The sequence below is a fragment of the Rhipicephalus microplus genome, chromosome 4, assembly GCF_043290135.1.
Source record: "Rhipicephalus microplus isolate Deutch F79 chromosome 4, USDA_Rmic, whole genome shotgun sequence".
Taxonomy (NCBI): Eukaryota; Metazoa; Arthropoda; class Arachnida; order Ixodida; family Ixodidae; genus Rhipicephalus; species Rhipicephalus microplus.
The window spans coordinates 124,604,128-124,619,561 of record NC_134703.1 but is presented as its reverse complement, the minus strand read 5'-3'; the positions used below and the strand labels follow the sequence as shown (position 1 = coordinate 124,619,561).

General features: G+C 46.4%; 1 protein-coding gene across 1 annotated transcript; it reads right to left on the bottom strand.

Moving 5' to 3' along the window:
• Positions 1-87: 87 nt before the first annotated feature.
• Positions 88-15,035, bottom strand: LOC142814413 (cholinesterase-like). Its single transcript, XM_075893173.1, has 7 exons — positions 14,992-15,035; positions 14,573-14,822; positions 11,929-12,059; positions 9,704-9,851; positions 8,227-8,599; positions 196-488; positions 88-99 (listed from the first exon to the last, which is right to left on the bottom strand). Exons 1-7 carry the CDS (start codon positions 15,033-15,035, stop codon positions 88-90), a joined length of 1,251 nt encoding a protein of 416 aa, XP_075749288.1.
• Between the last annotated feature and the right edge of the window lie 399 nt (positions 15,036-15,434).

The following is a 15,434-nucleotide window of genomic DNA, read 5'->3' as shown; positions in this document are numbered from 1 at the left end:
TCGCCCTATATAGTGGGCGTAATCAGGATGATGATGATGATGATAACTGTGCGGCTCAGCTTGATTCTAGCGTGTTTCCTGTGTACTTTAGGAAGCACGCTGCACATACAAGCGAAACATGTCATACTATAAATCGCGTCAGGTCCGTAATAATGAAGCACCATCATCAAAACTATCTAATACGCAAAGGCCCACCGGATCGAATGGCAGAAGTGATCCGAAGACGATGCCGTGGAAGAGCGCTCGTCGCACCGAGCCGTTGCTCATGTTGCGCACGGCTGCGGACAGCAGGTAAGCTCCCGATCCGCGACCGACGAGCACGAGCTGCTTCGGGTCGGCTCCGAAATCTTTGGCGTGGGCGCGCGCCCACTGCACCGCGCTCGCGACATCGTGGACGGCCACGTCCTTGTCTACACCGTCTACGGACGACGGGTGAAGGAAGCCCAGCACGCCCTGCCGGTGGTTGGGCGCCACCACGACCACGTCTCCTGCACGAAACGTGAAGTCGCCGTCATTACACGACACGACTATAGTAAACTCTCCGTATCAGGTGTGCGCATGACGCTACAAGGAAGGGGGAGAGGGGCTCCCCTCATAACTTATCTAAAAGGGGGGGGGGTGCAAATATACTGCCACACACTTTTGCTCAGTCGGTACTGACCCCTCGCTCTTTGAATGGCCATGAAAATTTTGACGGTAGTGGCCACGGAGGACTCTTGCCTCTGCTCACTGCTCACATTTACCCATGGAGAGTAGGGGACCAAAGAGAGGCAACTGTGAGCAGCATGTCATCTCTGCATTTTCACTCTTGCATCCATCGCGAGGCTTGTTTCTTCTGACTCGACCGGCAAGAAGGGGGAGGAGGCACTGCTGTAACATTTGCCTAGTTTTTCGCGTGTGATTTGCGGTCAAGGGGTAGAGAACCCTTCATGAAGGAAGCCATATGAAGGAAGGAAGCCTTATGATGGAAGTCATATGAAGTTATTGTTGATCACTTGTGTAACGATCTGTGGGGAGGCGTCTTGCATTCCTCGTGTTAATAGTTGTGGCAGACTCGCTGGCTATAAAAGAGATACGATGTTTTGATATATCATTTTGCCATTCGTGGCGCTACGTGCACAACCAATGGGGAATTCTCATTGCGATGCTGCTGCATGCGCTGACTTCAAAAGCACTGTGAGGCGCGCTGGCATTGCTTCGAGCCACAAAGAATGAACACGAAGAGACAGATTTGTCAGACGTATGATATTTGAGACAAGAACACGTCTATCGCATCTCCATGAAAACGACCGCTTCCTCAACAACACCACTAAACTAAGGCGAACCAACAGCTCCCGCTGAGGAACGCGCGTTTCCTCTGGCATTAAAAGAAATTAAAGATTGATTTATATGTGGGGTTTAACGTCCCCAAATCAACATATGATCATGAGAGACGCCGTAGTGAAGGGCTCCAGAAATTTCAACCACAAGGGATTCTTTAACGTGCACCCGAATCTGAGCACACGGGCTCTATTATATTTTCGCCTCCACTGAAAATGCAGCCGCCGCAGCGGGGATTCAATACCATGACCTGCCGGTCAGCAGCCAAGTACTTTAGCCAACAGACCACCGTGGCGGGGCAAAGAAATAAAGGAGACGTTGGTTTATAATTACACAACAGTCCCACTAGCACACAGGGGAATCGCGACGGAAATGAGCCATCGCGTTTTATCACGTGCAATGACACAACTTCTTTTCGGCAGAGCCAACCATGCCTTTGTAGCATCCAGCACGCTGGTCGGTACAAGAGAAGAAAGTGTTCAAACCGTGCTCCAAACGCCAGTGCCTCCACTCGTTCCTGACATATATTCTAAAAAATTCTTGTGGCAATCAATTCATGGCCCCGAGGTCATTCGACGATTACTTGTATATAAGAGGCGCTCAGGATCCTTCTGACTGGACATTCAGAAAAAAAGGTCGTAAAAGGGTAATTCTCGCCAAATTTATCAACCATGGCACTTGCCAAAAAGCAATTTCTACAAAAAAGCAAGAAGGTTGCACGCATATAGACATTTGTTTTGCAGTATTTTGCCGAAATATTTTGAGCGGCGAAATCTTTTGTGCACGTGTCCACCATTTGAAAGTTACTGTGGAAAACCAGGTATGGAAAGACAATTCCCTATAAATCCACTCTATTTGGCAGTGTTTCAGAACTTGCTTTTTTTTTCGTTTTTCGAGCATCATGCTTTTATTTTTGGTGAGCTCCTTATAGCAGTTTCATGTTTCTAACTCTTTAGCGGGTATAGACGAAATAATTAAATTGTAGCGTTTTCATGAATTTTCCTACCAAAAACGACTGTACGTAAATTACATATATTACTTTGATCAAACTTTTAACAAAGTGTTCTAAATTCTATTTTTTTATTCGTTTTTACTGTGTGTGATGCGTAGGCTATCAAGATCCCGACCTTGCCAAAAATGCCACATCGGCCCATGTTAAAACGTCTATGCACCTTGAGGTGGTACGAGAAAAAATCGAGAGGAAAGCGCATACGATTGTTAATTATTGTAACTTTCCTCACGAAAAGAATAACCAAAACAATTTTTGTTTCAGTGAAAAAACTCTTGAAGTTTAGTCCCACCATTGTATTGTCGTGCTTTTGGGGCAATCGAAACCAACGCAATTGGCTGAATGAAAACGTGTTGTAGGCTAGTTGCAGTACATGGTCTGAAATTCTTTGTATTAGCATTTTATTTTGTATACTACATATCGAAGTGATTCAGAGGAGGCTCGTGGTTATCAGAGTCAATGCCTGCACGACAAGGAGGAAGACACGGAGATGGACGTGACGTCACCAGCTGCGACGTGCAGTACGCGCGACATAGCTGCTCGTCCGACCGTGAGGTATACCTATGGTGAGGCTTTCCAGGTGGGGCGAAGTAAAGACCATGAATAGCAAGGACCACAAGGACCATGGCACCACCTCACCGGCGGCAAGGATCCCACCACTCAACGCCCCACGAACTATCAACTCTTTTGCGGGGGTTACTGCGTGTCACAAACGACTCCAATTTTCGGATCGTCCGCGGGCCCCATCTTCCAAGGAAGGGCGCTTTCGTGTTGGGAGGACGACATCCGGCGACTAACGACCCAGCGTGGCGCCGGTTCATCTTCCCTGCACCTGTACCGAAAAGGGCACGGGCAGTAAAAAAAAAGGAAAATCACCTCCAGATGGGACGGGAGCACGCGTACGCACCTGAAAAGGTTTGGACTGCATCGGGATAGGCAGTTGATCTGGTGAAACTCGCCACCAGATATTGGAAATTTGGTGAAATTCTGGAGCTTCTGGTGGCCAGGCCTGCAAACGTCTACACCAGCCAACATCTGGTGAAATCTGGGGAAAATAAGTCTACCAACTTACGGCTACCGTGGTTGCTCATTCAACCTTTTAACACAAGATAGCGCCTGTGACCACCTGATTCTAAAGCTTGCACAATATAGTTTATATTATCATACGTCTATTGACTTATATTATTATTTGTCTATTGACTGTACTCTTCATTAAATACCTGAGCTGCTGCCCCACCGCTAGGGCATAGTTGGAGTGCGCGTAGCACGAAAGCTTCTTTCTACAACGCATGCCTAGTTAGAAGAGGCTTCAGTAGACGGCGCCAGTTGTTATAGTGAAGGAATGCAGTTACCGCGGCAAGAGCAACGCTGGTTGGGTGCGCGGGGCTGCCAACACCTTGCCGTTGTCATTGTTGTCAAGTGGCCAGCCAGTACACGTGCATTTGCTTCAGTCGGTATGATCGGTACAGCCGCTCCGCTTGTTTCGCAGCTTTATAACGACGTATAGCCTGTATAAATTTGGTGGCCTAAGATCACAGGCAAATGGCATCGTGATTTGGTAAGTTTGTCAGTAATTATTTAGTTGTGTTTCTTCATTCACAGCGTTTTCCACAAATGCACCGATTATTTGTTCTAGACTCAACTGCTTCACGCTGTCGCCATGAATGGTAAACGCAAGTCAAATTCGGACGGAGATCAGGGAGATGACATTGCAGGCTGTGCCAAGACAGTAAAAAAAGCCCGCAAGTCCTATGAAGACAGCAGAATGTACCTTGAATCTCGGGAAACAGAATTCCCATGGCTTACAAGTGCAATGTCACAAGGTACCAAGCTTCCATTCTGCAAATTGTGTCGCAAATATCTGCAACCACATCATGGCACTCAGCACAAAGGGGCTGTGAAGGCTGCATTGGTTTCTAGGACGCTGAATTTCCCGAAGAAGTCAAACCTGTCAGATGAAGTAAAACGTGCAGAGTTGGAGCTAGCCAACCTGCTGCCACTGCCCTACATAGGCAATTGACCATTTAGGGAAAAAAGGAAGCTCTCTTGAACACCTGCGTCTTCACTGTACCAAGTGCACTGCTATAATCAATTCTGTATTGTCTCCTTCACTTCGAGACGAAGTCCTTGCTGACATAAAAGGCAAGAAGTTTTGCCTTATGGTGGAGGAGAGCATGGACGTCACAGTGGAGAAGTTGCTCGCAATCTGCACACGCTATTTTAGTGAAAAATCTGGCGAAGTGGTGACTGCATTCTTGGGTCTTTATCCAGTGATTCATGCCACTGGCGAGGCACTTTTTCAGATTGTCAGGGATTGCCTTTCTGAGTACGGGATTTGCCTTAGGGATTGTGTTAGCATTGCGTGCGATGGTGCTGCTGTAATGGTCGGTGTACGCAACAGCGTCTGGTCAAGAGTTAAAGAGAAGTCGCCTAATTGCATCCTGAACAAATGTGTATGTCATTCCTTGGCCATTTGCGTGCAAAAGGCATTCGAAACCCTGTTTTCTAGTCTTGGCTATCTCCTTGCCGAAATCCCAGCGTGGTTTGCAAACAGTACACTTCGACGCCATACTTACAAGGAACTTTTTGAAAACATGAATGAACAAGATGCGGGAGCACAAAATGACCGGAAATATTGCAACATGCCTTTTTTGAAGCTATCTGCCCCACGTTGGCTAGTTCGAGGGCGTGTAATCAAGAGGTTTCTCCAACACTGGAACGAGCTGAAGGCTTACTTCACATTAGCCATGCGAGAAGGTACTCAGGAAGTCAGGTACAAAGCTTGATTGCATCTTTACACAACATGTCAAGGATCAAACTACCTTTACTTCATCTTTTTGTCTCCAGTCGTCTCGGAATTTAAAAAAAAATTATTGCTTTCTTCTAATCAGTCAATATTGATCCAGATACAATGTACAAAGAGCTCGACCTACTGCATCGAACACTGAAGTCAAGAATTTTCGACAAACAAGGGCACCGACTCTCTGTGGGAGTGACAGACTTTGGAGCTCAGTTTGTCAGTGAACTCCTCCGTTGCCAGCATCAGGAGTCTAATCTCAACAAAGCTGCTATGCAAGGGTTAAAGCAGCGTTGCCAAGAGTTTCTGATGAACCTACTGAAGGAAGTGGAAAAGCGTCTTCCCTCCAATCAAGCCATTTTTCAGGGCATGAGGGGACTTCATCCTTCGCGAGTGTTGTCCCAAACGGCTTGACTTTCCGTTTTACAACTTCCGCTTAAACATCTGATCAAAGAAAACCTGGACATTATAGAAATGCAATACAGAAAAATCGTTATGCATCTCTGGAAGGAGGAGGCAGTCTTTGAAGGCGAAATTCCTGAGGATTCCGCTGCATTCTGGGCAGGAATTTTGAAATTCGAAAATGGCATGGGCGAAAAGCCCTACAAGGAACTTGCGCTGTATGCGCTGGCATGCCTTTCGTGCTCCGTGTCCAATGCAGTGGTAGAGCGTGTGTTCAGCCAAGTTACATGCGTGAAGACGAAGTACAGAAACAAAATGTGTCTGAAAACTTTGAATGCAATTGTACGAATTCACTCAGCATTGCATACCAGAAAGAGGTGTTGTGAAGTTCAATATTACAAAAGATATGCTGAGCAGATTTGGGTTCAGACATCTACAATGCCACAAGTGATGATTAAGGTATAAGACCAAGTGTAAATTGCGAGTTTTTTTCATATGTTGATTTTCTGCTTTTGGTCATGATAAATGCGCAAATTATTGCCCGCAGTATCGGTGGATAAAGTTTCTGTCTATGCAGTTCATTTATGATCGTGTCAATGCAATAATGACAAAATGCATTTGACATTTTAAAGAAAGTTGGCATCGAGTATGGCCTCTACACTACAAGTGCTTGCCGCGCAAGTGATCAGCACTGCATCGTAAAAATATCCCGTCCGCGCTCATGCAGCAAAACAATCTAGAAAAAAAAGAAATGGCAGGTTGGCGGTCAAGGAAAGGCGTACTAGAGAAGGATCTAGGATGGTACCAGCTAGTAATATCGAGATTTGTAGTGTTCCTGATCTTCGTGTGTAAGCGCTGCATCTGTGTCAAATCTTTTTTTTTTATTTTCTCAGAACCTATATCTTTGGTATTTTTCCATGAGGGAACAATCATAACTTTTGGCTAATGACATTTTTTTTTAATAAAGCTTCTAGTGCTTACTTCTAAAATTTTTAATTTTTTCCGACACTTGACATTATACCTTAAAGGCACCTCATCACGACTTTGTGAAAAATAAAATGAGTTCTTCACGAATGTTGACTTTCTAGTCCAGGGGCTCGACGGAACACCGTCTGGCGAGAGGCATAAACATTTTTTCGGAATAAATACACTCGCTCTAGTTGCAACGTAAAAAAAAACAACTTCAGCGAATGTTTGTTTATTTGAAAGAAATGTTGATTTTGGGTAATTTTTATGAATTTCACAACAATTTTATTTCTGGTGAAATCTGGGGAAACTTTAGCGAATGTCTGCCTCATCACGACTTTGTGAAAAATAAAATGAGTTCTTCACGAATGTTGACTTTCTAGTCCAGGGGCTCGACGGAACACCGTCTGGCGAGAGGCATAAACATTTCTTCAGAATAAATACACTCGTTCTAGATGCAACGTAAAAAAACTTCAGCGAATGTTTGTTTATTTGAAAGAAATGTTCATTTTAGGTCATTTTTATGAATTTCGCAACAATTTTAATTTCTGGTGAAATCTGGGGAAATTTTAGCGAATGTCTGGTGTCGTGCCCACTTTACATTCTGGCAACACTGAGTTGACGTACAGCCAGCAAGAAGTGTGGTCGTCGGTGTCGCGAGTCTCGCGTAGGCGGCGAGCATGGAATGACCCGCGCAACATGTTGAGACGGCTGCAATACCGGGCACCCTCGTCGTCTAACTTCAGCGGCACCTGTCAGCGGCACCTGTCAACTCCCCTACGTGCACCAAGAGCTGGCCTGGTCCGTATGAAACTTTTTATAGTGACTTTTCTTTAAGCTGTTAATTTATTATAACCAGCCTTTTTTAATATTTGTCGTTGTGTGCGCTGCGACGCACGTAGAAATTCAAAAGTGCGACCACGATCTTTTTCATGTAATTTTCTTGTTCTCCCTTTGGTTTTCATCATGTAGTTCTTTTATTAATATTCCGCGTATTTGTCTATTGTCTGTACCTCTTGTAGTGTTCTTTTATAGCATAGTTTGTTATGTAGCTGTTCTTTTCCATTGCGTATCAGTTTTCTTCCACTGTTATTGCTGTTAACTCCCACGTTTGCCCTTGTTTTAATTAAATGCTTGTTCATGTGTAATCAAATCTTTGTGTCTGCTCTATGAGTGCGACGGTCAGGCCCACACATCACCACACGTGCAACCCCGCACGGGTCGACCGACCTGCTAATAAATTTGAAATGTACCACTTCGAGGCCTTTCAGGCGTCGCAGGCCGAAGCGTAAAGTGGAGGCCTGTGAGTCAGTCGCACGTCGATGTTGGATCGGCGGGGTCTCACCCGAAGTATGTGACACTGCGCCAGATCAGCTTGACAAGAATGTTATAAACATTTGGTTTTTTGTTACGTTTGTTTACTTGAAAGATTGCAAACATTGAATCTTACCCCTGCTTAGGTCACTGAGTCATACCTTTCATTAAAATTCATTCTCGGTATTTCTCCTTAATAACTTCCTTAGTCCAAACGAGTCATCTGAGAAACTGCACGCGTTTCTGCAACGGTGAAAAAGTGTTATTGAGTGCCGGTCATTCCAATTTTAGGTGAAGATAACTACACTAAGACGCCCTTCATCAGCGACAATGCTACGCGTACTGGCCATGACAATCGTGGGTAAACAGCTTCTGATGTAACATTTTTTTTTTTCGACAATGCGACCACAGAACCTACCCTTCGCGGCCAGCATGGGCCAGTTGGGGTCGTTGTTCGAACCCGACTCAAACCACTTTCCAGAGACGGCCACCACCAGAGCCCGGCCTCCACCGTGGCTGTCTCCAATAGCGGCTGCTGGCGTCCACACGTTCATGTGCAGACAGTCCTCGGAGCCGAGCACGTTGCCGTTGTTCCACTGGGCGCACGGTGGGCCCGGCTCGAGGTACTCTTTCACCACGCACTTGTCTCCGGTGGAGGGAAGGGGCAGTGGCGCAGTGAAGCGTCGATCACCCGCCGTGCTTTGGGCGAACGGGATTCCCAAGAAACGTGCCAGAGTTACGCCTTCCAGGACAACCGTGCTGCCGACCAGCCGGCCCTCCTTTGTCTCGAGCTGTGAATCACGCAGTACATAAGTGGAACCACAGTCCAAACTTGCTTAATGCTCCTCCTTGCTTAATGCGAGGTACATAGCTAGATGGAGACTCCAGCCACAGCGTCGAGTACATTTCGATTCGGGGCTTGAATTCAGTACAGACGGTTTTTTTATCAAGCATGCTTTAATATGTACAGAAAAAAAGGAACTATAAGATGCTTGGTAGTTATATTAAGCTTCTTGTGTGTGGTACTCATGACCGCTGCCCCTCTCGAGTTGTGGGTGCAAGTTCTTCCTCATTAAATACATTTGTTATAAGGTTGTGTTCGTTAGCATCATTGCAATATGTTCGCAGGCCAATTTACACCCTTGATTATTGGGCGGGTGGAGGGCTGATAACAAATAGCGCTCAGATCCACGAGACGTCATTCAAGATAAGTTGTCCTTTCGCTAGCTTTACTCGATGTCGGCCCCAAGAAAAGCGTAGACGCCTCGCCACCTATATGGGTGGCGAGGCATCACCAGAACTCTTGTGGCCCGAAGGAGTAATCATATCGTACTTTCATACAAAGCAGCATTAAACTCACGGCAGGGGACCAGGGTCACAGGATTATACGTTGACTGATCATGAGAACCAAACCACAACGCTGCGGATCTTTTCGCGATGCTGCAGCGCCAACGTTCGCCAGGACTTTATCACAACTAACATCTTGAATATTTCCCGTTTTCACCATGGCTAGCCATATATTACGTCGTTCTGCTAAGCTCCCAGCTCAATGATGAGGCTTCGCTTTCCGGTCACGACGACTACACTGTGACAGGCGGGAACGGCAAGAACGCCTATGCATGGTAATATAGGTGCCTGACGTTATCCTTCGCAATCCTATGGAGGTGTCGGCATGCGAGGCTGCATGATTTAATTCAACGACTACCGTCACCATCCTGCAGAAACCACTCATACCAAACACCCTACGCTTCGTGATAAGATACTGTCGAGGCAAGTAAACACGTTAAAAGAAGTGGCGTTCCTGTTGTTTCCCGCATTTCACGGTACACGCACCACTCTATGCAAACACAGTGAGAGGCCGAACTGCGTGGTACTTGAACCAGTTTTCTACGCACCATGACGTTGCCTTCTGCAAGCGGCTTGTCGGGCATTGGGCAACTGTGCTCAGTGGGTGGCAGGGACATTCCGAGTACAATGCCCGCCACCGCCAGGGCGAGACCCGCGATCATCACGGCGCAAGCCACCGCGGACACCAGGAAGACGCTGCACACCAGCGATGAGGGATGACGTGAAGAATGTGGCGTAGTTGGTTGGCGAGTCGTTCAAATGCGTTTGTTTGAATTGACAGACTGTTGGACAGTCACCCATCAAAAATAGAAACAATAAAGCATAAGCGTGTGCACAGGGGGGGGGGGCGGAAACCCATTTTTATTCTTACCAATATTGCTTACCAATAGCTTACCAATAGCTTACCAATATTGTTCAAAGTGCAAAGTTATTACTATGAAAACTTTTGATGATAATGGCGGCCAAGGGCCCCACGTGTTGCATTCCGAAATCTCTTTACACTGCCCTTCCACAGCATCCCCCCCCCCATAGAAAAATGGGGACCGAATGCACGCCTTTGTGACAAGCACGTCATCTCCCCACATAATATTTTTTATTCCATTATGACCGTTCTTTTTTTCCGACGTGACCAAAGGGTGGCTGCTGCAGAAATGGGGGAAAGGGGGCAGCTGTGGTTGAACCATGCGCCCACCTATATGTAACGTATTCACCGATCACCCATCGATACATACTTGAAAGCTGCTGCACAAATGACCGCAAAACAAAAAAATCACCCGAATCTGCATGTTACACTGCACATTTCGTCGAAAGACGATAGTGTTGCGTCTAGAGAGAGTTAACAAAACGTTTATTTGATGTTCAGCGCAAGAAAGTTGATGAATGGTATTCTGGAGGGGCTGCGTTAGAGTTCCTCGAGCGTGTAGTGGAAGTACAGTGTCTACAAATATATTGGACACTGTAGTGGAGGCCAACGAGCGCATCGAGGCATGTTAGACACGAACGCCATCTGGCGGTTATCTTCGAAAACGAAGGCGTGCGCGCCCGCGGAGAAAGATGCGCGTTAGTCTCGGGGGTGGTAAGGTGTAGAACGCAAAGCGAAGGGCAGGTGCCACCACCGTGTCGTCGTAGCAAAGCGTTGTAAACACCTTTTCGAGCCTCGCGTTGCACTGTCAGTGCAGCGCGATAAGCGCTACAGTCTTTAAAGTTACTTGTGTGTGCCTCTTATATAGTATAAAGGCAGACATACAAAACATCGACTTGTTGTTATGGCGCCTCAGACATGCGCAATAAGTGCTTTTCAATTGACAATTGCACAACTATGAACGCTAAACTTTGAGCAATATTGGTGGGCGCTGCGGATGGGGTTGGCCGTTTGATGCCGTTTGAAGCATCGTTAAGAGCAGACAGACAGACAGACAGACAGACAGACAGACAGACAGACAGACAGACAGACAGACAGACAGACAGACAGACAGACAGACAGACAGACAGACAGACAGACAAACAGACAGACAGACAGACAGACAGACAGACAGACCAAAATTTTTTCCGTCGAAGGTCCCAAAGAAAGACTATCGTCTCTAAAGAGCCACAGAAACCCTAATATAATGCACAAGGCAAGCGCACAAAAGGCGAGAGCAGAGATGAGGCTCGCACACACGAGTGGTCGTGCCTGTCAAGCCTCTACACGCTTACCCTGTGCAATGGTATACCAAAAAGCCTACACTGTTAGCTATGCAACACTGTACAAGCACAACCGCTGTATCTAGACACAGCAACATAACACGAGTCTGTAGCGCAACGCCACAAGAAGACACGACTACAAGTATTCACTCTTACGCTCTCCACCTTCTTCTGCTACTTGTTCTTTTACTTAAATTCTAGTGCTACGATGGTGGGCGGCTTACCTGACTGAGAGAACGTAAAATTAATGTTGTGCAACACTGACAAAACAGACCAGAAAGCCGCCTCTCAATTACATCAAGCCGACAAAACGAGTTAAGCAGTGGTGCAAAAACATGTTAAACGGACAGCCAACAAACACGAACACAAAACGGCAGTCAAGACACCACGAACATCGACTTCTCTCTTGTCTTTGTGTTCACACGTCCTCTCTTTTTAACGTGAATAGCGGCCAACTATCTCAGCTCTGTTGTTATAAGTAGTCAAAGTATATTCTTTTTGGAAGCTACCATATACTGTCCCACTCAGTATACAGATTGGATCAGTGCGCTGTATTTGATTGGAGCGGAGTATTCTGAGGAGGACTCACTCGTCCGGTTTTCGCTGTTCGGTGGGTGGTACTACAGCGGCATCTTTTTGAGCCGGCATCTCAGGAAGCTCAGCCCGTGTAGGATGTTGAGTCGGTGGCTCGGGGGGTGTAGGCTGTGTAGCAGGAGCTTCCTGCACCCAAAAAAGTCAGTTTCGCTGCAAGGGTGATACAATAAATGTGATCGCAATCAAATCAAATGTTATTTGAGGAAAGGCTAGCAGCTCATATAGCTGAGAAAAAGCGGCCTCTGCAGCGGGAGAAGTAACCTTCTTGGCTTCTTAGGCTTCAATGGAAACATTGTGAGGCGAGTGCAACTTGTACAAAAGTGTGAACCATCTGCTGAACCACCCTCTGGAGAGCACAGGCCTGACCACGCTCAGTAAGCCAAAATAACGTGTCGACACTTTCCGGCCACCGGGGGAAGTTCCTTGGCCTTTTGTGCACCATCTCGTGGGTGAGAGTTAACAAGCCTCTGCCACGCTGAAGCACCTCCGTGATATGTGTACCGCCAGCGGTAGATGGGGTACATAAAGTAAATAGGTTGCCGTTACTAGGCGCAAGCTTTTATATGGATGCGTTGGCGGCCGTGTGGTTTGACACGGCGCGCGTCGTATAGGCACTTTGTTTTAATTTACTGCACGACAGTTCTTTCGAGGATATATATATATATATATATATATATATATATATATATATGGGCCATGATGGCGACAGCGTCATACGTGCCGACATAATAGGTGTATCGAACAGGCAACTTTACAAGGAATAAAATGTTCGCGACTTTAGTTGATTGCAGTCGCAATATTTACTGGCCTTCTTACGATATACAAAGCTATTCATAAGCTACAAAGGTGGAGGGACTGGTTATCAGCATATTTTTTTTTCCTTTTGTGAGCCACTTCATGCGCAAATCATGTGTTGAAACGTAACCTTAGCACGAAATCTATATTGCAAAACATATAGGCGTCCAGCGTTCAGTAATTCTGAATATACGCGTCGACATGTTTCTCGATTTCTAACGGCAAATTATCATCAAAAGTGATATGAGATGTGAGAAATGCGCTCTTTTAAATGGGAGCGTGAGGTGACATTTTGTTCACATTTTTCGATAACCCCGCTTTTGCGGAACTAAAATTCACAATTGTGGCCTGCTTTCCGGGGTAAATTTTAGCCACTGATATAGATAATATGATGTGTCCAATACAATAAATTCATAACAAAGCCAGTAGCACAACATAAATGGCGCGATCCTGAAAAATACTGAGTGCATTGCACGGGCGTGAAGGCATTACGTAAAAAACGAAAACAAAAAGTGTTTCACCAATTTAATAAGAGAGACACACGTCTGTATTACTAATTTAGGTGTACATTCACTAAACCTCGAACCAGTGCTACGCGGCCAAGTTTAGTGTTCATTGTTACGTCTGAACTGCACAGCTCGACGCACAAAAGACCAGGGGTGTAGCCAGAAACATGTTCCGTGGGGTAGTTCGACTATACCATGATATGAGTGCGAATGCGCTTATATAATGAGAAGCTTGTTACTTCGGAGAGGAAGGCGGGGGGGTCAACAAACCAATGAGCGTGCGTGTGTTTGTATGAGTGGGCATCTGTTATGTATATAAGCACGCAGAATTTGTTCCTACTGTATACGTCGATGCAATATATGAAACTTCACCACGGCTCGAAGTCTCCCTTTGCTGTCTGGATTTATTTAATACAAGAGTAATACATTTGCCGGCTGCGGCTGCTGCATTTCCGATCGAGGCGGAAATGTTGTAGACCCGTGTGCTCAAATTTGGGTGCATGTTAAAGAACTCCAGGTGGTCGAAATTTGCGGAGCCCTCCACTACGGCGTCTCTCATAATCATATGGTGGTTTGGGACGTCAAACCCCACATATCAATTAGGAGTAATACATTTGTTGGTACTCAATATAAAATTTTTCTTGGTGGATGTGTCACCAGCTACACATTGCTACACTGCTCAGTTCGTGAGCAGTGCAGCCTGCAAACTGGCGCATGTATCTATTTGAGGTCTTTATCTGTTATCCGAAACGCTCTTTCACTATTTAAAGCACGCTATTCCACGTGCTCGTGGGATTCTTGCTTCAGGCAGCGACGGCCGACACATATGCTTATTTCAAACCTTGCGGCAACTGAAACTATTCAAGATATCATTTTAAGGGCTCGTTTCTTTAGCACCCTTAATGAAAACCAGCTGATAATGAAACTAAAAACGCACAGGACACATTTATTGTACCGTAAACTGTATTGTTGTAATTTCTATATAAATGTGAACGAAGCAAAAGGAACAAAATGACATCTCCCCACCGGCATCGTGCGAACCTGCAGCCGCCGGAATATGCGCCCTATGTGCTACCAATTCAGCTAAGGTAGCGGTCATCCTATTGCTCAGTTTATCACGTAATATTATCCATGCAAAGTGTTAGTGCCACCCATGGCCACGACAGAGAGCATAAAGCACCATGTTTCGCCAACTGATGATAGCTATCAATTGGTTTTCATTACGGCATATACCTATAACCTATAACCTATATCTATGCGTAACAGAAACAGGGTGGAGCGATCATGTGATGCCCGGTATTACAGCATTCTGTTAACATGTAAGAGATAGGAACAAACCTCTCGTACATCCATCACAGGGGCCTGCTGCGGAGGCAAGCCCATCGGGACGTGGTCGGCGGAAGAAGATGCGGGCGGTGGTGCTGAATCTACCGGCGGCTTCGGAGAAGCGTTCGCGGGAGCAGGCGCAGGTTCCACAGCCTCGTGTGCGTCGCTCAAGCCGCCTTCTTCGTGGGACCCACGGCTTTTCCGGGAACGCCTCCGGCGCTTGGAGGTGTTCTCCGTGGTGGACGCGGCCGAGTCCGAACTCCTGGGACAAAGAAATGGAGGAAAGAAGTTTGCCCGTATTACGGACAGTAAACGTGAAAATTCATCTCTTCAGCGACCACAAAGTGCTCCAAATGGTGTGCGATATGTGTGAAAGTGCCCTCCCCCCTCACTCACACACACTCACGCCTTCATTCACTGTGCGAGCTCACCTCAATACCCCATGCCATATACCAAAATGTGCAGCTGAATCCATTCTGTATCACCGTAACTGTCAACGCCACCAACAGCACCACGTACATGTCACGATCATTTTCTCACGGGGAAAATGACCGCCAACTTATCTGTAGCCAATTTGACTGTAGTGTAGCTATATAGCGTTTTATTCCTGCATGAGAACCACGGCTGAAGCGTTTAAACAACTTACGCCACGTTGGAGCCTTTCGGTAATGAGTGCGTGTTGCCCGGAGTTCAGACAAAGCTACTGAATGCCAGGCAGCACAAGGATGTTGAAAAAAAAATGGCAGCATATCCACGGAGTGAATGATGGATAGTGGGGCGAAGCATCCGTCCGTTCATTCGTTCTTGCTTCCGTCCATCCATGCGTGCGTCTGTGTGGCCGCCCGTGCGTCCATCCACCCGTCCGTGCGTGCGC

Bases quoted from the DNA above. Each gene is read 5' to 3' on its own strand.
- LOC142814413 (XM_075893173.1), bottom strand. From the start codon at position 15,035: ATGGATTCAGCTGCACATTTTGGTATATGGCATGGGGTATTGAG. The intron at 8,600-9,703 runs GTGCGTAGAAAA...CGTGATTCACAG, and splicing joins TTGCAGAAGGCAACGTCATG to CTCGAGACAAAGGAGGGCCG. The intron at 489-8,226 runs GTAGGTTCTGTG...CGTTTCGTGCAG, and splicing joins GCCCATGCTGGCCGCGAAGG to GAGACGTGGTCGTGGTGGCG.